The sequence below is a fragment of the Anolis carolinensis genome, chromosome 1 (assembly GCF_035594765.1).
Source record: "Anolis carolinensis isolate JA03-04 chromosome 1, rAnoCar3.1.pri, whole genome shotgun sequence".
In the NCBI taxonomy this organism is placed as follows: Eukaryota; Metazoa; Chordata; class Lepidosauria; order Squamata; family Dactyloidae; genus Anolis; species Anolis carolinensis.
This window is the reverse complement of record NC_085841.1, coordinates 144022901-144045046: the sequence shown is the minus strand read 5'-3', so window position 1 is coordinate 144045046 and position 22146 is coordinate 144022901. Positions and strand designations below refer to the sequence as shown.

General features: G+C 40.3%; 1 protein-coding gene across 6 annotated transcripts in view; it reads right to left on the bottom strand.

Annotated features, from left to right (window-relative positions):
* Window positions 1-22146, bottom strand: part of asap2 (ArfGAP with SH3 domain, ankyrin repeat and PH domain 2) — a 148950-nt gene that overhangs the window by 27092 nt on the left and 99712 nt on the right. For all 6 annotated transcript variants that reach the window (XM_062983549.1, XM_016996639.2, XM_008117675.3 and 3 more), the window contains 9 exons: window positions 13579-13666; window positions 8115-8163; window positions 7415-7581; window positions 5928-6061; window positions 4425-4519; window positions 2585-2774; window positions 2083-2168; window positions 1674-1789; window positions 1155-1222 (listed from right to left, as the gene is read on the bottom strand). In XM_062983549.1, coding sequence (XP_062839619.1) covers window positions 1155-1222; window positions 1674-1789; window positions 2083-2168; window positions 2585-2774; window positions 4425-4519; window positions 5928-6061; window positions 7415-7581; window positions 8115-8163; window positions 13579-13666 — 993 coding nt within the window. The remainder of the gene's footprint in view (window positions 1-1154; window positions 1223-1673; window positions 1790-2082; window positions 2169-2584; window positions 2775-4424; window positions 4520-5927; window positions 6062-7414; window positions 7582-8114; window positions 8164-13578; window positions 13667-22146) is intronic.

The following is a 22146-nucleotide window of genomic DNA, read 5'->3' as shown; positions in this document are numbered from 1 at the left end:
GAGTTAGATCCAATTGGTCTTCCCCTATTCATGACACAAGATGCATCTGCATGAGGCACAATATCCGAGGCTAATCTGAAGCACTACTGCTTCGAACACCTCCCAGGTCCTGCCACGGTGTTTACATTGCTATGCTGCTGGACCATGTCACCAGCAGGAGGAGAGTTATCACTGTGCAGGTAGACAATCTGTGCCGTTTTTGTCTCAGCACCTTTGCTAATGTCATCAAAGGCACCCATGTGACTTGGAAAGGGGAGAAGGATCAGCCCCTACTTTTTTTTCTATGAACCATACGGTCAACTTTGCTTATATGGGCAAAGGCAAAAACTAATAGATAGGAGCTCTCTAGAGCTCAGCAACTACTATTGTAATTTTTTTCATGTCAGGAATGACTTGAGAAACTGCAAGTCACTTCTGGTGTGAGAGAATTTGGCGTCTGCAAGGACGTTGCCCAGTGGACGCCCAAATGTTTTACCATCCTGTGGAAGACTTCTCTCATGTCCCTGCATGGGAAGCTGGAGCTGACAGACGGGAGCTCACACCACTCCCCGGATTCAAACCGCTGATCTTTCTGTCAGCAGTCATGCCGGCACAAGGGTTTAACTCATTGCATCACTATTATAATGAAGAAAAATAACACAGATGCCATCCCAATTTCCACATGCCATTTTTTCTCAATTTTCCCCATATGAACAGTAGGGCCAGTTCTGAATCAGAACCAATCCAGTTGTTTGCAGACAACCCCTTCCCGAAATTTGTAGCTGCTTCCAAGTATTTCCAATGGCCTTGTGCATCATGTAAACACCATATAGCAAATCTTTCAGGGTATAATGCCCATGTAGATGGGCCCTAAGCCTAGACCTAACTCAATGATGTAATTATTCTAATACCTCTAGAAAACAGTATTATCTTAATTTATATTTGTGTCTAAAATGAATAATTATTCATGCATCAATTCAACATCTGGTGCATTCAGGCATCCACAACAGACTACAAAATGTAAAGACAGTGTTCTAAAAAGAACAAGTAAACAAATATTTATCTGCTTTCTTCCAGAACTCTTAACAAAAAACTGCAAAATCCCCATTATAAGCTACAAATAAGGAAGCAAATTTCTACATTGAAAAACACTTTTAAAAAACCCTGAATCATACCAATTCTTCACAGCGTGTATGTTTTAGGCGTTTAGCTATATCCATCGGCGTCTCTCCAGCTTCATTGGCTACAAATAAAGGAGAAGAAAATGTTATATTTTGTTCGCTGAAGTCAGATTACTAATAAAAAGGGGGTGGAGATAGCATTCAAATCTGAAGTAAACACTGGGGACAAAATGGACACATGTCTGCATGTTTAGGACGAATTGACTTCAGAAGTAAACAAGTAAACATGTGCTTATCTGGTTGGAAATGCTTTAAAGTGATGAATGTAGGTTGGATTGTATCAATATTATGGGATTGGGAGATTACATTTAAGTCAGTGGGCACAATAAACAAAGTTCTAATCATTGAATTTAAAATGCAGTTTTCCAATATTCTTCTGAAAATCTTCTTGTATATCTTAAGATCTAAGTGAAATGAGAAGGAAATTGAAACAGTACTGCTAGTCTGTGCATGTTCCTATGACAAATTTAAGGCACAAAGAGAAGATCAGAAGGACACTCTTTACCCTTTTACCTATTTCAATGGAAGCCTTCCCTCTCAGTAGCAGTTTTAGGCATTCAACATTATCTGTCAAGCAGCAATAATGCAGAGCTGTGCTGCCTTTACACGTCTGCTTATCAAGGTTGCCACTATAGAGAAGGAAAAAAAGTAGAAGTTTAGTTAATACCAATAATCTGAGTCTTTAGATCAGTGATTCTCAACCTGGGGGTCTCCAGGTGCTTTGGCCTACAACTCCCAGAAATCCCAGCCAGTTTACCAGCTGTTAGGATTTCTGGGAGTGAAGGCCAAAACATTTGGGGACCCATAGGTTGAGAACCACTGCTTTAGAATCTGATTGTAGAATTGTGCAATTATGACACTTACTGAAATTAAATTTTCTTCAATTTGAAAAATTGCTAATCGTTTCAGATGATCGACTCACCTATTTTGCACCAAGAAGTCAACTATGTGAAGCGAAGTCCGATCCACTGACCTCACAGCAAGATGAAGTGCAGTTTCATCTTGTTCCTGAGATCAAAAACACCCAAAAGTGAAATTTTGATAGATTTCCTTTATTCATTTATTTGGGATGGTCTCAGTAATTCTCTCCACCATCTTTATAGCAGAATTAGACCACAGGTAGAGTCCAGTAAATAGTTCAAATAATTTCCTCTCAATGACCTTGATATTTCATTTTATAGAAATACAGTATGGCCCACATATTTGAAGTTAAATGACTTATCAAAGATATGTGAAACCGTGGATAATAGTCAACACTCTAATTTTGCAATTAATGAGAGATGAGAAAATTCTGTTTTTGATTAAGTCCCTTTTTGCTGACTTTCTTATGCAAATTATCATTATAACTAGAGTGACAGTGACGTAAACATGTAAACATTACATCCATGTACACCAAACATTTCATTAAAAAATTCCACACTTACATGCCCATTTGCTAGTGGGATTTTCTCTGTTAAATCCACACCTTCCGCATACACTTGAACCAGCCCAAAAATGTCTCTTGTTCTGACTGCATCACACAGGCTTTGTAGTTTAGCTGCATTGTCAGGATATTTTTTCCGTGCATATTTCTTTTCAATATATTTGGCATTAATATAATCTTTTCTTGCATTCCTGAAATAAGACATGGTTTACTTTATGGTATGTTCAAATACCCATTTAACAGGAATAAGTTTCAGTAAATGAAATCCAGTTTTTTAAAAAGGCAGAATGTCACCCAATGTACGGTACTAATTTCCCTCCTCTAAAGATTCATGATCACGACAAGTAATGTCTTCGCTTATAAAAATAATGAACCAATTTAAGACAAAATGCATAATTTCTGGTCCCTGTTGCAATAGTCTGTTCTCCTTAGTCTTCTTCAGGAATTTTTAATACATATTTTGCAAGCAAAATTAAATGAACTATAGGTCATTTAACTGATAGACTCCTTCAGCGATTCAAGTGAAATCCCTGCATAAGTTTAAAAGGCACAGCGTTATGTTACTTCTCTTCATTACTTAGCCTAGAATCAATTGTTGAACTCTGCTGTCATGGATGATTTAAAACAGGATCTGTTACACATTAGAGGATAAGCAGATAAAGGATACTGTACTGGCAGTTCTTCAGATTATAGTTTTCATTTGTCTAAAAGACTGGAAAATGGTATAAAAACACTATTATCTCTGCTTTTGCCATGAGTGGATGCACATGTGTCTGTCCTTCCTTTTTGTTGCATAATTTTATGTTTCAAACTGTTCACTAGAATGTTTTCAGTGTAGTGAACATTGAGATATACAGTCAAGTTCTCACCTCCACAGGGTATGGCACTTTTCTCATTATTTCCTTACAAACTCATTAATTAATTCATGTTTTCAGAAAACAAGATTGGAATATGGGTTCTAGACCAGGGTGTTAAACTCATTTTCATTGAAAGCCATATCAGCCTTCTGGTTACCTTCAAATCCGTGGATACAGGAGGGTCAACTATAATTTTTTCACACAGTGGTTGGTGTGCTTTGGTTTTTACCCAATTTGGGTCCCCAAATGTTACTGAATAAAAACTCCCATCCCTTTTGATGCTCCGACATGTGGACTGGGGATAATGGGAATTGTAACCCAACAGCACTTGTGGTTTTGAAGCTGAGGACACCTTAAAGGACATTTTAACACCAGCCATTCTATCCACAAGCCTTGTATCTAAATCCAAACCCCAATCACCTGACTGAACAGAACGAACTGCAGCTTTTTAGATGCTACTGTATCAAAACTCCCATCTCTGGTCATGATGTCTAAGGATGAGGATTACAGGTGTTGTAGTTCAGCATCTGGAGGGCCACATGAAATGGCATGGGCTAGAACTGGCTCACGGGCCTTGAGTTTGACACGTGTTGGAGTTGTATGCCATTTCTTTCGCTTTCTTCAGATTAAATGAAGGCATTTTGAAAGGAAATTTTAGAAGTCTATTAAATATCTATAAGAATATGCTTTATTTGTAAATGTATGAACACACACTCTAATAATAATAATAACTATAACAATAATACTTTATTTATATTCCGCCCTATCTCCCCAAGGGGACTCAGGGCAGATTCCAAAATACACAAACACGAAGGTAAACATTCAATGTCTAGAGACAACCATAACACAGATAAAGGTAAAGGCTTCCTATTTATTTCCTAAGCACAGCAGTTTAACTGGCTTGTGTTATGGATTAATCAAGGACTCATTAACATTGTCCACGGCTGCATTACCATGTATCCATTCTCTAGATTTCATACTTACATGTCACTGCTTGGATTGGGTTTGACTACTTCATCTACAGGTAAACAAAATTCCATGATCTCGTTAAATCCTGCATTCCCAATATTCTTGGCAAGCTAAAATAAATATAAAAATCCAGTAATTAGTTAATTTATCCATTTTACTAGACAACAGGAACCCAAGCTGACAACTGAACATAAAAACGAGTGTCAGATTCTGCACTTGTCATGTCTGATTGACCTACAATATTCTTCAGCATATCTTAATCTAAAAAGCTTCATTAATCAAATCTTGAATGCCATAGCTGTAGTTTCTTTAAATTTGTTATGTTGTGTCTTCAAGCCATTTCTGATTTATGGTGACTCTATGGTGACCCTATCAAGCTATGCATAAATTAAGCAAAAAATTGCCTCCGCATCTAATATGATTCATCATGTAAAAGAAGCTGCACATCATCTGCTTTTTTCGGCTAAATTTTAGAAGCTGGCTAAGAAAAATTATCAATTATCTATGACTAACTTTATGGTAGCATTAGATTCCTTAAAATTATGCACTTGGTGACACACAGGCAAGTCAGCAGAAAAAGGGCAGACTGCAAATCTTAAAATATCCTGACCATAAGGTTTGAGGAGCACTCCTTAACTTGGTACCTGCCAAACATGTTGGACTAGAATCCCACCATCACTCCTGATCATCAGCCATATTAACTGATGATTCCAATCCAAAACATCAGAAAGGTGATTGGCTCATGAAGACTGTCCTAAAGATTTTGGGAATTGCCATGGGCTCATGCACAATATCTTCCTTTTTGGTGTGATCCTTTTTTCATTTCTGGGTTACTCTAATTACAGTTTGCTGTGCCATCCAAATGGAAAAAAAACCTGTTAGTTGTTATTGTATGCCATTCCATTGTTTTTGACTGATGGTAATACTACAGCAAAACTATCACAGCATTTTCTTGCTAAGATGTGTTCAAAGGATTTGCTACTCACTTCTTCCGAGGCCAAAAGAGCACGTCTTGGCCAAAGTTGCCCAGTGAGTTTCCATAGTTTGAGTGATTTGAATCCTAGTATTTCAGGGTCCTAGTCTAGTGATCAAACCACAACACCACACTAGCCCCTACTTCTTTAAATATATTGGTCTAAATCAGTGCTGTCAAACTTGCGGCATTTTGGATGGCAGTGCACAGAATTCCTGGCCATTGGACAAGCTGGCTAAGACTTCTTGGGAGTTGGAGGCCCAAACATCTGGAAGGCCACAATTCAATATCTCTGGTCTAAATCCAACATCAGATTTCCTTAGTGTAGATCCATTATAATAAATGGGATGTGACAGTATAATTACTTTAAGTCACACTTACTTTAGCAAATCTACTCTAAACAGGACTACTGCTGAATTTAGTCCATTGTGATAAAGGAGTTTCTTGCCTAAAGTATAGCCAATAAAGTTTACACTGATATAAAATATGTACTGATGATTAGACAGTCATTCCGCTTCGAAAGGATAGGGATATTCTTAATTTACCAGCAATTCGGACGTTCCCAGCACATCCAAAGTGAGTGATTGCATTCTGGAATAGTGAACACCAAGTTCTCGATGGATTCCTGAACACTCGATGCAAGTTAAAATGCCCAGATTGGTTGACAGCCATGTAGGATCTGAAAATGAAATAATAAAAGATGAAATTAAGCCACGAACAAATTATGTTTTACACACAATTATTTTTTAGCAGCTGTTCAGAATCTGTTGCTTAGGATTAAGTACTCTCTTTTACATATGCAAGCAGTCCCCAAGTTATGAACAAGATAGGTTTTTTTGCCTCACTTTCTGTGATAATTAGATTTAAAAAAAATTGGCTTGTTATGAAAACAAGGAATGGTAATAAAGCTTCAGCAAAGACCCCTTTCCTCCATGAAAACTCTTTCAGGAGTGAATTTCCCTTCCGAGAGGTAGATTTTTCACACTTCCTGTTGTCTAATCCCCATTCTTAATTATGATTCGTTTGTAAGTCGGATGATTGTAATTCGGAGACTGCCTGTATAGAAAAATTTGAGGGGAAAAGAAGATGCATGACACTCTTCCTTTAAAGAACTATGGTATTCATATTCAGATTACGGTGGGTTTGATGCAGACTTAGTTGTATTTATTTTCCAGTGAAACCAAGGGGAAATAAATTATGGACAACTCTTTACAATGATTCCAGTGGAGCGCAAGGTTAATAAATTCTTATTCTCCATGGCAAGGGGCTCATTGTGTGTATGCTCCATAACGGGAGGAGTTGTTCCAATGGTATTACATGTTATTTTCTTAGCTATATGTGTACATATAACTAATGAAAGTAGATTAGAAGCTCTTTAGTCTTTCCACCCTACCACAGTATTCTTCACTTCCTACCTATCTGTATTATCTTTTTCTCCTACTCTGCTCTCTCTTTTCTTCCTCTTCTATTCTTGTTTTTTCAGTATTTTTTCTCTTGCTCCATCCTGATGGTCATTCAGCTATTCTCTCTGCTTTTTGTCCTTTCCCAGCCTTAACCAGCAACAAGACCTTGTCTCTCTCTCATCTATCTTTTGAAAAGATCAGGAGTCATAGAAAAAAGAAGACCACCATGTTCTTTGCCCTCTAGTTCATGTGGAGCTGACTAGAAGAAACAAATATGCCAGGCCTGTGGGTGGTTTCCTCTCTGATAGTTAAGAAGGTCTGCCACCTAGCGACTAAAGAAAATAGTACATGCTACATATTTAAATTAATTAAATTATTTCATTTGTTTGTTCAAAAATGTAACCCTGGGGTACACACACATCCCTAGGGTTCCCGTACTATGCATGCTAAATTCAAGTGCCTAATTTTACAATTTTGGAACTATGGTGGAAACAAACACAAACATATATATTCTTGTTTATTAGTACAATTTAGCTTAAATTGTGTTTTTTATTATGCTTATGATGTGTTAGCTGCCAAGAAAGATAGAAAGGAAAGATAACGTTGCTACTTCAGCATTATAAAGTCACCTTGTGCGCCACAATCACAACATGTGTCATTTCCAGGCATCCTCTGAACATCAGATATTATTTCTTTGGTCAGTTCTTGGACAATATTGTTTTCTCCTGTGTTGTCATCCCCCTTGAATGCATTATTTAAAGCTTCCTCTTTACTGTTCTGTAGCACTGATATCCAGCTTCAGAAACAAAAACAAAATTATACATTTCTCTCAGTGCACTGGTAATGATGCTACTATCCTTCAAACAAAGGAAGATTAGGTTTAAGTGTTGGTGTTTGCCCTCAAAATATTATTAGGATACGAACTGCTGCCACATCATTATTTTGGACCTGGACTGATGTCAGTGAAAGGATTGGAGAAAGGGCTAGAAGTAGGCAGGAGCCCCCAATTGACACAAATGGTTGCTTTTTGAATGTGAGAAAAAAGAAAATTTAAATTTACACTCCAGATTTATACTGACTGTGATGAAGATAAACCAATACAGCAAAACCTAAAATCTCAGTGAGTTGGGAACAGGCATTTGGTTCTTTAACATTTGGGTTTTTTGAGTTCACATTTTGACCATTTCCAGCCAAAGATGAACATTTACACTCATTAGCTTGTCTGCATCATGATTAAGTAACCTCGTCCACACCCAGTAAGAAACCAATGCCATCATCACAAGCAAGTCAAATAAAGACAGGAAAGACAAAACACTTAATACTGCTTACATCTGGCAGTCCTGTTCATCTTCTGCTTGAAAATGGTACGTTCGGTCATCTACAAAAACATAAAATGTTAACCCAAATAAATGTGTTGCCTTTTTGAACACTTGTGTATTTCATTAATTCATACCAGAATGATAAACATTGATTTCATTCCATGTACCAATATTCAAACCAGGTGAATTAGTTGAAAAGTAGAGAGATACCTCAGTTAACAAAGCTTCTGATAAATAATCTCCTCTTTATAAAATATTTTCAGGCTTACCCACTTACTTGTTGTCTTCTGTCTAGCTCAGGGGTTCTCAACCAGTGGGTGCCCAGATGTTTTGGCCTTCAACTCCTAGAAATCCTAACTGGCTAGGATTTCTAGAGACCCACAGATTGAGAACCACTGGTCTAGCTGAAAGTTTTCATCAGCACCAGCACTGAGAAGATTGGTGGAAGAGGGCTGAAGAAAAAAGTCTTTCAATATCAAGTTGTAACAGCAGTAACCAGTGCAATAAGGCTTGAGTTGGGAAGGAACGGGATTCTGCTCTGTGCAAACTCCTTCAAGCTGCCTGTTGAGTTATGGCTAGTCGATCCCATGAACTTAATAGGGTTATCTCAAACAGGAATACTCAGAGGTGGTTTTGCCAGTTCTTCTGGAATATAGACTACAACACCTGGCATTCATTGACGGGCTCCTACTCAAGGACTAGTTGGGTTAACCCTGGTTACCTTCCAAAAATTAGCATATTCTGTTGTAGCTGTATCACCCTACCTACAACAAGCAAAGTAAAGAGCACCTGCCTCCAGAATCCCTTAAAGAGCTTGTGTGAACAGTCCAACAGATAAATAAAAGAGAAAGTGGATTAGTTAGCCTTGCAATCTACCCCCAGCATGTTGAAAGAGAATAGATCTACAAATGTGGTCACCAAAATGGGAATTGTAAGAAAGATGGAGGCTGGTGAAATTAAAAAATCACCCCTAGATGCATTTTAGAAGAAGCTTTTCAAATGGTCTCTAGAAATTTCTTTCTTTTTTTCCATTGGTGTTTACTTACGGAAGTATTATCTACCTTAGTGATTTTATTTCACATCCACATACCCTTAATTCTGAATTTTAAAAGTCTGCAGAAATATCTTGAATTACTCCCCTTTTTTGTTGTGGCAGAAACTACCTATACATCTTTCCATTAAATCTCTTTCTTTGGTATATACTTCTCTTAAAAAGTAATGCCCAAGTATGCATCGACTTTGTTCACTGAGGTATACCTGTAAGTTTGATCTCATTTGCATGATTACAACAAATATTTCCTTTTCTGATCTCCTCAAAGCTAGTCCAGAAATACAAATACAGTATGTGGTAATTATGTCAGTGGTGGCTTCTGTAACTATTTTCCATCAATCACGTCCCACTAACACACTTGGAATGAAAACGCCCATCCTAATATGGATGTGTTTCTGTAAACAATGCAGTTATACTTAATATATATAATGGTAGTGTGCTTTCCTGGAAGCAGCTGACTGGCCTCTGTTGGAAAGAGGATACTGGAAAAAAAAAAGATTTTTGGTCTGGTCTAACAGAGATGTTTCATAAGTTCTCAAAGCATGACTTCCTCCTGATTTACTTCCATTAGAATGTCCCCTCTAAGGGAAATGACCAGCAGATGGCACCTCAACTTCCCATTATCCAATCATGGTGGGACTTGGGTCACCAAGGGGTGTCCCTGCTAAGGGAGCCTCTAACCTCTGATATACAGGAGGCTTGGATTTTATGGTTTACTTGGTCAGCTCCTGCATTTTCCTCTGCTACTGGTTCTTTCTAACATTTTTCTCTCTTCATTATTAAAGTAACATTGGAAAAGCTTTCTTGTAAATACTGGAAGACAACGTAGGCAGTGATTCTTCAAGAAGAACCTATACCAAGCCCACACTAGTTTAAATGGCAATTTTGTAACGTTCCCCTCGTTAAACAGCTCTTCCAAGGGTATCACAGAAGACCTGCCTGCATACAGTTAGATCTCACAGGATTGTATCCAAGTATATCCCCCACGCTTTCTACTGGGGCTGAGACACATATAGAGTAGTGCTCATCAATGTGCTGCTCAGCAGACAGGTGCTTAATGGATGCCAGTCTGCAGCATGTTTCTGCAAAATAAAGTTGTGGCAAATGAGCACAAGTATGGCACTTGTCGCTGGCACACTGGAACACCAAACCACCATCCACCGCTTTTCCAGATCAGGGATATGGCTACATATGGTGAAATTATCACAGGGTTTTCTTGGTAAAATTTGTTCAGAGGAGGGTTGCCTTTGCATTCCTTCTGAGACTAAGTAGGGTGTAATTTGTCCAAAACACATTTCCATGGCTGAGCAAGGATTCAAACTCTACTCTCCAACCAATCCTCAGACCATCACATCTTACTGGATATTCTACTGATGTACTGGCGAAAATTGTTGGCATCTACTAGAAGCATGTGACTGTATGTTCCCTTTTGTGAAAAGCCTTAGCTTCACACAATGAGGAGATGGACTGCTGGTAGTGTTTGCTGTGGATTAGAACTGAAACATAATTCATGCATTATGTACACAGCAAGGAAATCTCTCTGTTCTATGTGCCTTCCTTGTTTAGTAACATTTGTGGAAATGTGATCTCATGGGCAAGCTTATGGGTATGAGTCTTTTCTTTTAAATGTTACCAGAGTGGGGCAATTAACTGGGAATTTATATTTCCAGCACAGTTAAATTGCCAAATTCCAGCCACAGGAAAATTTGCTATTTAGAAGAAAAATGTGTTTGTTTCTAAATCCTGTTACACTTATATCTGTATGGCAAAGAAAGTCAGTATCAATAGAGGCATTTAACTATGTTGTGCCTCATATCAAGCTGAAAGGAGAGGCGGGTAATAAATAAAAATTGTTTTCATTGTCATTAATTATAATAATCATAATCATAATATAGATCTCTGCTGCCAATCCTTCCCTCTCTACACAGTAGGGCTTTGAAAACAAACTCAAAGATGTCATGGTACTCTCTGGAGCAGTAGAACACAATGGTGATATGTGAGGGCTGCAGCTAGGAGGAGGAATATTAGTGACCTCTGATGGATGAGTGGAAATGCCTTCTCAGGAGGGCCTTCGAGTCACAGCCTCCGTTGTAAATTACACTATTTGACAGATAAACACAGTGAGAGCACCCGAGTGTAAAATTATGCAAAGGAAACGTGAAAGGAGATACAAGGTGCAGAAAGGTTGTTTGTAACATAGGAATGAAATAAGACTGGTTGAAATCACAAAATTTGATGATCAGGCAAGCAGGAGTAAAATCCTAGTAATAAATTAGAAGAAAAGATTAATGGTGTGGGAAGTGAACAGAAACTATAGCACCTGGCAGGGATTTTTAGCTACATGACAAAGAGTGAGGTTCACAATGTATATTTAATTAGTGTGGTAGATGTGAGAGATCAACAGAAAAGTGGCTAACAATGATCAGGAGAATGGGCGAAGGCGGTTTAGGAAAGTGAAGGAGATAGGAGATCATATCAAAAGAATGGTATTTGTTCAGCAAAAAGAAAATTGGGGGTATTTTTATGAGAGGCATCATGACAATGAATGTCGCAAGGATATTATTTTGGATGCCTATTTCAAACAAATGAGGAAGACCGAGAGGCTGACAGAGAGAGAGATGTTGGACAGAAGTATTTCAAAACTCAATTAACTTATGGTTAAGTTATTTGATTTACATTGTACTGAAGCTGCATTATTCTTTATTCTTTTTACAGTTGTTTAAAAAAAAGAGGAAGGAAGGATTAGAAAAAAAATCCCAGTTTTCCTAATCAGAAATTTTATCATGGCAAATTATCTTAACTGTCACTCACACAGTACATAAAGCAGCTGTGTGACTGACAGTCATAGTAATTTTCCACATAGTACCCTGCACTGGATTGACAAAGAAAATAAATAACACATGTAGGCAAGGAAGAGGAAGACAGAATACGGGTATAAATTCAGAAGTAACACGTATTGCTTTGTGTTAGAAGACATGTATGACCACAATACCAGTGTCACAATACAAAATAAGCTATGATTTTGGTCAGACATGGGAAAATCAACAGTTTATGGTTGCATTCAGATTTAACAATATTCAGAATGTTGTTCATGAGCTTCATGATCACTGCTATTTAGTAATACCTTTCAGCAGCAGTGGTTAAGAATAAAATCGATAAAGAAGCAAAAGCCTTCTCCTTGGCCAAACTAGATCCTGGCTCTTGCTCCTCCAATAAATCAAGAGCAGAAAACCAACACAGATCCTTTAAAAAAACCCTTAATACGTAAATTTGCAGGAATTTTTGACCCCCTTTAAGAATGCAAATGTATTCAGGATTTGCATCATGGTTAGTATTTTGTGTAAACCCCCTTGGATTTCATGACGGCAATAAGAAAGATTGAACTGAACCCACTGACAGCCAGAACACATCACTTCTGATTCATTGCATAATGCTTTTGTTAAAAAGCATCATAGGATGTTTCAGTCCCAATATATTGCACTAGTAAGATAAAAAAGTACCAAATGGCAACAATACAGTAATTAAATCAGTTGTGGCTCTTTTCTGGGGTCCCTTCTTTTTTTGCTTAAAAAATTACTCCATAGTAGTTGCTGGAATTTGGGGACTTTTAAATAATTTTTCAAGTGCTAGTGTGACTGGACATCTATATTGCAAGTTTAGTTATGTGTGTACTCTTCAACAAAGTGTCCTGGTACATGAGAATCAAATACTATTTCCAGAGTCTGGTTTTATAAAGGGGACCATGAGGTTCATATTTAGAAATAATTTCACGATTAGTTTCTAATTAATTTTGTCACTCACATTAGGAGAGATACCACACATACAGAGGTTATTAGGAAGTATATACCAGCATGGTGCTTGGTCTAATAGGCCAAGATTATCAGTAATTGTGGTTCATTATTTCATCTGAATTTGGCTGAGTACAGATTCAGGACCCATGGATTCAACCAAGAAACAAATCTTAATTTTGCCATTTTATATAAAGGGCTGTTATTAATTAGTTATACAGGTAAGATGCTAAATCATCTCCAGTGATAAAAGGAGAAACACGAAGTCTGAAATAAAGAAATGTAATGGCACACTTTAGAGTTAATAATTATATAACTGGACTTGCAGTATTTCGCAAAATAATCCTAAACCAGTAACAGCAATAACTTTGAGATCTAATTTGCAGCGAAACACCAATTTGTAATGTAATTCTGAAGTCAGCAACAAAGACTGAGACAAACAATTTTACTGACAAACACATATGATAATATTTGAATTGGATGGAAGCATGCATGCTTAAACAGAGCAAGAAGCAATAAGAATATATACAAACTATATTACACTGAAATTTGGAATTTTGCCATTCTTTGATTGTTTGAAACAATACAGTTTAGAAATAACATAGAGAACCTATGGAACTGAACAACAAACCTACGTGATATGAGGTCAAAACATTTTTTCTCTTCTGGGTTTGTTTTCACTTGGCAAGTTAACAGATTAAGCTTTGCAGGAGGTCGGTTTGCCTAATTAAAAAAGAGAAAAAGAGGAAACCCCTTAGTAGGAACGCATTAAGAACAATAACATTTTCTGTTAACATTAAAAGGAACAATCCTCCTCCTGCACCAAAGCAGAAGACATCTTGGATGAGTTCAATTTTTTTTAACCAAAAGAGGTATATCTAAGGTAATTTTGGGGAATGCTAAACTGTAAGGACAGGGTTACAGGGCCCGGGCTGTGGCGCAAGCGGGAGAGCAAGCCAGCTGCAACCAGCTGCAATGAATCACTCTGACCAGGAGGTCATGAGTTCGATGCCCGCTCGGAGCCTATGTTTGTCTTGTCTTTGTTCTATGTTAAAAGGCATTGAATGTTTGCCTATATGTGTAATGTGATCTGTCCTGAGTCCCCTTCGGGGTGAGAAGGGCGGAATATAAATGCTGTAAATAAATAAATAAATAAATAAATAAATAAATGATACGTTGTTGTTTTCTATGATCTAAATATTAAAATAAAGGTCTACTACACAGCATCCTGTAGTCTCTATGTGAGGGGAGAGCTCATACCAACATTTCAGGGTGAGGTTACACTTGTTACTCCTAAATATTATAGCAAATTTACATGTCTGGGACAAATAAATCTTCATAGTCAACATTACAACATTTGAAAATCACATATACAATCTTACCAGGAAGAACACAAAGACAAAGTAATTCCAAAAAATTGAATTATGACCAAAAAAAACCCATCCAGGTCACAGCTGTGCGCCAGACATGAACATCAACACCTTTCATAAATAGTTAAGTCATATATTTTCATATGTTTGACTCAACAGCTACAAAATGGGAAAAAATAATATCAAAAAAATCTCTGCTGTATCCATCTGTTCTAAGGGCACATTTTTTCATGTTTAGAATACTCAAACATCAAGAAGAGATTTGCTCTGTTCTAAAGATATATGTTTTCATGATTACATCAAAAGTATTACATCATGGGTTGGTTTATACTGAACTACTACATACAGCGGCTAAACATACAATTTGAAGCATGGCCTATGTGACTATATATCCAGTTGTACACCATGCAACACAATTGAAAATAGCGCTCGGCCTTGACTAGAATGGAAAATTAATGGTCCTCTTAAAAACGAATCAAACTAGAAACATAATGGAAATATTTTGTACAGGGGAAACAAAATAGATCAATGAATCTGGAATTTTATCTTTGGATTTTTTTAAAGATGCATTTAAAGCCAGTGAGTCAAAATTAGCTTTTAATTAGAAAGTTAACCTGAAGAGCTATACTGAACTAACTTATCAAGGGCTTCAAACTGTGCAGATTCACAGCTAAATTAATGCAGTTTGAAATCTGATAGGTAAGCTCAATTGAATCAATGGCTGAATGGCTTGTCAAAACTTGCGAAAATTCCACTGATTTAGTGCAGCTACTCTAGTTGAGTCTGACAACTGATTTTAGACCACTGAGTATCATATTATAGTACATAAAGAAAAACTGGGACAGGGCTGTGCTTTTGTATAATTTAACCATACCCGGCATATGGTTAAAAAATTACAAATGCTGTTGTGATAAAAACGCATTTGTAGCCACTTGTACAATTCTGCAAAGACAAGATGCTTAAAAAGGAGAGAAAGAAGGCAGGACTAAGAGTGGCATAAATAACCACACGTTTCAGAGCAACCTAATTCTGCCACACAAACAGCAAAATCTAATGTTTGAGTTAAGGAAGAAGAAAACAACAATTTTCCTTCCAAGGGAAATTGGAAATAGATTAGCACACTACAGGGAACTGATTGAGAAAGGTCAAAAAGGAGGAGCCTCACATCAGACATACTTCAAGATCCAGGTACAAGAATTAAAAAATTAATTTGACCTAGGCCTCCACACTTGCAACAATAATAAACATGTTTGCCTTGATTGGTTGTGTGCCCTGCACAAAGTAGTCATGGCAATGCGAATATATCTAGTGTGAGGTGTGAACCCTAGCACAGCTCTATAAACAGTCACCATTGCAAAAACCTTGATAGAAAGGCAATGTAAAAGACAAGAACCACATCCCGGTGGTTTTACTATTACCACCTTCAATTGTGAATGACTGCATCAAGGTGCCTAAAATAATGAAGGAGCATGTTCAATTCCAAGACTCAAAGCAAAAGGAGGATGAAGCGTGAAAGTATAACCCCTATAAGAGCCACTCAAGCCTGTTTGGCTGAGGTCTAGCCAGAAAGCGCCACCAGCCAGAGGTAACTAATCCAAGAAAGTGATTCTGGGCAATGTGCCACCATGATCATGCTCAATGCTCAGTACACATATGAGAAAGAAAGAAGGCTTGAAAAGCAACTTCTGGTACCTGGAGCATGAACAGAACTTGCAGCTGCAGGAAATTCCCATGTCTGATAAACACACTTAATTGGGAAGTGGAAAAACAGGAACTAAAATTGAAAAGTGTTACTAACTTCAGATGAAAATCCTGACTGTCTAACGTGTCTAAAAGATGAGCTGCAAAGAGGAAAGGGGGTGGAATTGTTACCTACAAAACACTGGTATAAAGTTATCATTTTGTGCACCCATCATTTTAAATGGTGTACTTTAAGAGGTGATTCAGAGGTTTATGCTCTATCTCGCCTTAAAGAAAAACGGTGTCCTTTCAGGCCCCTTCTACACTGCTCAATATCCCAGGATTTGATCCCAGAGTATCTTTTAATCCCAGATTACAAAGCAGTGGAGAATCCTATATTCCAGTTCAAAGCACATAATCTGGGACCAGATCCTGAGATATAGGGCAATGTAGATCCAGTCTTAGTTGTGATGCTTCAAATATGACTAGAATCATTGAGGTTGAACTCTGAGGTACTTCTCACCCTCTGACAATTTAGAAACAGTAGGCAAAAAAAGAACTGCATGAATCATAGAATCCTAGAGTTGGAAGAGACCTTGTGGGCCATCCAGTCCAACCCCCTGCTAAGAAGCAGGAAAATCGCATTCAAAGCACCCCCAACAGATGGCTATCCAAGCCTCTGCTTAAAAGCCTCCAAAGAAGGAGTCCCCACTACACTCCAGGGCAGAGAGTTCCACTGCTGAACAGCCCTCACAGTGAGGAAGTTCTTTCTAATATTCAGGAATCTCCTTTCCTATAGTCTGAAGCCGTTGTTCCTCGTCCTAGGCTCCAGAGCAGCAGAAAAAAAGCTTGCTCCCTCCTTCCTATGAGGAACTAAGAAGAAAGTCAGGCCTAACACCCTATGCAGCCGTTTTAATAGCATGTGCTAGATACGAATTCTTCCTATTCCTACCTTAAAGATGGCAACCCCAAGAATGTTTGGAAAGCACACATCTAACAATATTTACACAAAACCCAACAGGAAAGATCAGATTTCAGAGAAGACTGCCGCAAAGTAGGTGTTGAGTACAGTAGTTCTGCCTTTTCTTTGATTCCTGTAAGGATTTGCCATTTTTCCCCACACAGTAGCCCTACCATTTCATTGTCATTTGTTCTTCTTTAACCCAAAACCTCTATCAGCTCCAGCTCCATGCGGGGACATGAGAGAAGCCTCCCACAAGGATGGTAAAAACATCAAAAAACATCCGGGCATTCCCTGGGCAACGTCCTTGCAGATGGCCAATTCTCTCACTCCAGAAGCAACTCCGGTTGCTCCTGACACGAAAAAAAACCCAACCCAAAACACCTTTTTTGTTGACTTTAACCTCTTTAGTAAACCTGATCTCTGTGCTTCACCTTTTTTAACGTTCTTCTATACCAATGCACCTAGAAGTATATTTCATGGACTATGGTGAGTATATTTGAACTGCACTGAAAGCCAGGGTTATATGGTCCATTCCTCATGGAGATCCAATGTGTCATGGTTTTTGCAAAGGAACTGTGCTGTGTGTGCCGATTGGCTGAGCCTGTAAAGACCTGGGGATTGATTTGATACAGTTTCGGTTCTGCTACTGCAGAATCAGTTTGGACAAGTTTTTCTGTGCTGACTGAGTACTGCTGGTGAAGACAGCAGTGTATTCAGAAAGGACTTGCTATTTTGATACCTATTTGCTGCTGAGAAAAGAGGGTGAAGAACCAGGACTGTATTCTTCTCTGAAGCAGATTTGTGGACTGAGAAATGACTGTTTATGACTGTGGACTTCTGTAAGTGTTTATGACTGTGGACTTCTGTAAGGACCATTGTAAATACTACTGTTTTTTGATCTCTTAGAATCAGTAAAGTTCCTATGTTTTTGTTCTGATAACCTGAGTGGCATGTTATTGTTCTGCTGGTGACTCTGGATTGCAGGCACACGTAAGAGCTTCCATTTATCATCATCAATCCACAATGCAATGCAACAGCAGTTTGCATTCTGACTTGTTTTTGTCCCATCAAGCCAGAGAAAGATTTCACTGTGGGGCTTTTATAAGTTTGTTTATGTGGATTCTTGGGGGGGGGGGGCGGACTTCAGAATGTCATATAGTATCATATTGGGATCGTAAAAGAAAAATAACAGTCTGTGAAGTCTGTGATTTGTTTAGCTGGAGCAATCAGAAAACAGAAGTCACTGGCTTGTCTGTGTGATGACCCATGGGCCTTGTAGTCCTGCTCAGGACATTGTAATTCCTGATGAAGATGAAAACTTGGGTTTTTTACCTTTCCAGTCTGAACTGGATTCCTCTCAGCCAGATCTTTCCCAGGCAGATCTGGGAACCTTGCACCTGCAAGAAAGTTGTCTCCCAGAAGTATGTCAAACAAGCCCAGAGCCTACTTCTCCCGTATTCTTGCGCCGGGAGTTTTGTAAACAACAGAGAAGTTTGGATTCAGCTTCGCGCAGGAGTGCGAGGATTGCAGCTAAGAATGTGGCCAATTAAGACTGCTTCTCGTGAGAATCTTTGGGGAGTCTCACATCTGGTCTCAGAGTTAGCTTTCGGTTCTGATTCCCAGAGAACTGCTTCGGCGGGAAAGCTAGACTCTATTTAGGTGTTTTACCCGCGTAGTAACTTCGCGGAGTCAATTCGTCAGCCTTCGGAGCGAGTTGTGTCTGGACAGCACGCTCCGATTCAAGCCTCGCTCCTGCTCAAGCCTTGCCTTGCTATCCAGCCTTCGCCTTGCTTCCCAGCCTTGTTTATCTACGGACTTTGCCTTGTTTCCCAGGATCAATCCTTGCCTTGTTCCACGGATTTATCAAGTTATTCCACGGACCTTGTTCTTGTTCTTAGTTACCTTGTTCCACGTTCAAGCCTTGTTTCAAGTATCAAGTTATTTCCTAGCCTCGCTCAAGTTTCATGGACTAAAGGACCTTGTCATCTCCCCTCACTTTGCTTGGCAAAGTGAGTGTTTCGGTTATTGGATTACAACTTTGGACCTTAATATTTCTTATTGGACATTGCTTTTTTGGACTAATTCTGACCTTTCCTGAAAGGTCTAATTCTGAACTATTTTCTACACTCGTTTTTATTAACTTTATATATTCCTTCAATAAAGATATTAGATAGATTCTGGCCTCTGTGTATGGTTATTGGTGCTCTGCAGCCTGGGTCGTGACAGTTTGACTCCGCCACCCTAAGCACCAATTAACCTCGGCCAGAATGTCTACCGGAGTCGTACCTGGGCCGAGCGGCCAGCCGATTACCTACACCATCGACAAGGAAGAGGTGGACCGAATCCGTGATAAGCTCAATGCACAGGATGGAGAAATAAGGGGTTTGAAGGAACGCGGAGTTCGTCTTCCGGCCATGGCGTTGCCAACCAAGTTTACTGGAGAAGCTTCTAAGGTTCATGTCTTCCGTCGCCAATGTCAAGCTTATCTGGAGGCCCGTGCTGCCGAGTTTTCCCAAGAAGACATCAAAGTGGCATGGGTTTACAGTCTTCTAGACGGGCCAGCGGCCAGCTGGGCGACGGCACTGTTCGACCAAGTCTCTCCACACCTAAGATCAGCGCAACACTTCTTGGACCACCTCAAGGAGACTTGGGGAATCGAGGACAATTTGGAGGCAGCCGGTCACAAACTCCGTCGCCTTTTCCAAGGAGACAGACCTATGTCTCAGTATATAGCCGAGTTCCGAGTGCTGGCCCACAACACCGGCTGGAACGATGTAGCCCTCAGGGGACAATTCCGGGAGGGTCTCAACATTGAAATGCTGGAAGAAATCTCCAAGGTGGATCCTCCCCAGACCCTCGAGGCACTCATTGATCAATGTTTACGGGCTGAAGTCATGATTGCCAACAGGAGACAGTGGGTTCGAGGCCAGGGCAGTAGAGCCGGGGCAAAACCCCCCGCTCCCGCCAGCGTTCAGCCACGTCCGGTGTGGAGACCCCCACCGCCAACCCCATACCCCAGAGGAGGCGAGGAGGTGCCGATGCAGTTGGGCAATGTGCGTCCCAGACTAGATGCCGCCGAGAAGGCCCGTCGTCAACGCTTAAACCTCTGCTGGTACTGCGGGAACGGGGGCCACTTCGCCAGAGAGTGCCCAGCCAAAGGGAAGCCTGCCGCCCGTCTTGCGGCGGCGTCCTCCACGGAGACGAAGGCGTCTGAGCCGACTGGCACACAGCCGGCGGGGGAAGCCAACGACCGGGTGTAGAGAGGCTCGCCAACCCGGTCAAAAAATCCATCCAAGAGCCGCCAACCGGGGTCCTGTTCCTTCTCGTGGTCACATTATGGTCAGCAAAAAGGGGACCCGTCATGATCCACGCCATGATAGACTCTGGAGCTACCAACAATTTCATCGATAGAGAGTATGCCGACTCTCTGGGATTACAATATCATGATTTCAAGAATGCCCGTGTGGTGCAAGCCATAGACGGCCGTCCCCTCAAGACGGGCCCCGTAAGTCAGTGGTCGGAACCCACCAGGATGTGGATAAGGGAACATATGGAAGAGATTTCCTTCTTTGTTACCGAGGTCCCCCATTTCCCTGTGATTTTGGGAATTCCATGGCTGACTCTCCACGACCCTAACATCTCCTGGTCCAACAGAGAACTGCAGTTTGCTTCACCGTATTGCCAAAACCATTGCCTCGTAGCCAAGGTATGCCATGCCACAGACACCGAGCCCATCATCACCTTGCCAAAGAAGTACTCCGAGTATTGGGATGTATTCAATGAGAAAGAAGCCGAAAAATTACCCCCACATAGACCTTATGACTGTGCCATTGACTTGGTGGAGGGGCCCCCGATCCCGCGAGGGCATCTCTACTCCCTGACTGAACCAGAGCAAGAAGCTCTCAGGGAATTCCTAGAGACAAACCTTCGCAAGGGATTCATCAGACCCTCTCAATCCCCAGCCGCCTCCCCAGTGATGTTTGTGAAGAAGAAGTCAGGGGAACTACGCTTGGTGGTGGACTACAGAGCATTGAACAATATCACCAAGCGGAACAGCTATCCCCTGCCCTTAATCTCGGATCTACTGGATCGGCTTCGAGGAGCCAAGGTTTACACCAAGTTGGATCTTCGGGGGGCTTACAACTTAGTTCGCATCAGGGAAGGGGACGAGTGGAAGACCGCCTTCCAGACCAAATTCGGATTATTTGAGTCCCGAGTTATGAATTTCGGTTTATGCGGAGCCCCCGCAACGTTCCAGCATTTTGTCAATGACATTTTTCAGGACTATCTAGACAGGTTCTTGATAATCTACCTGGACGATTTTTTGGTGTTTTCCAGATCACAATCAGAACATGAGAACCACGTCAAAATGGTGTTACAACGATTGCGGGATCATGGACTTTATGCCAAGCTGGAAAAATGCGCTTTTGATCTACAAGAGGTAGATTTCCTTGGTTACCGCATCTCGCCTCTAGGGCTTTCCATGGATCCAGCCAAAGTTTCAGCAGTATTGGAATGGCGGGCGCCAACTAACAAGAAAGAGGTGCAGCGTTTCTTGGGGTTCGCGAACTACTACCGCAAGTTCATTCCAGATTTTGCCCGCTGGTCCGACCCCATCACTAGCTGCATCCGTGGAAAGCAGCCTTTCCGCTGGACTGATCAAGCAGAGAAAGGGTTCCAGCAACTAAAGAAACTATTCACCTCCCAGCCAATTCTACAGCACCCAAATCCTGGAACCCCTTTTGTGGTGCAAGCGGACGCCTCTGATGTGGCAATTGGGGCTGTACTCTTACAACCGGTGGGAGATCACCTCCACCCCTGTGCCTTTTATTCTCGTCAACTAACCACACCAGAGAGGAATTACACCATTTGGGAAAAAGAACTACTGGCCATAAAGGCAGCCTTTGAAACTTGGAGACATTGGCTAGAAGGGGCCAAATTTCCCATTGAAGTCCACACTGATCATCGTAATCTAGAACATCTAAGAACTGCCCGCAAACTAAATCAGAGGCAGCAACGTTGGGCTTTATTCTTTGAACGTTTCAACTTCCAGATCCATTATGTGACCCCAGCCCAAACCAAGCAAGCAGACGCCCTGTCACGTAAACCGGAATACGCTGCAGGACGCAAGGAGACCTTTGAATCCCAACTGCTACAACCTGAGAACTTTGCCACGCTCACGGTGGGGA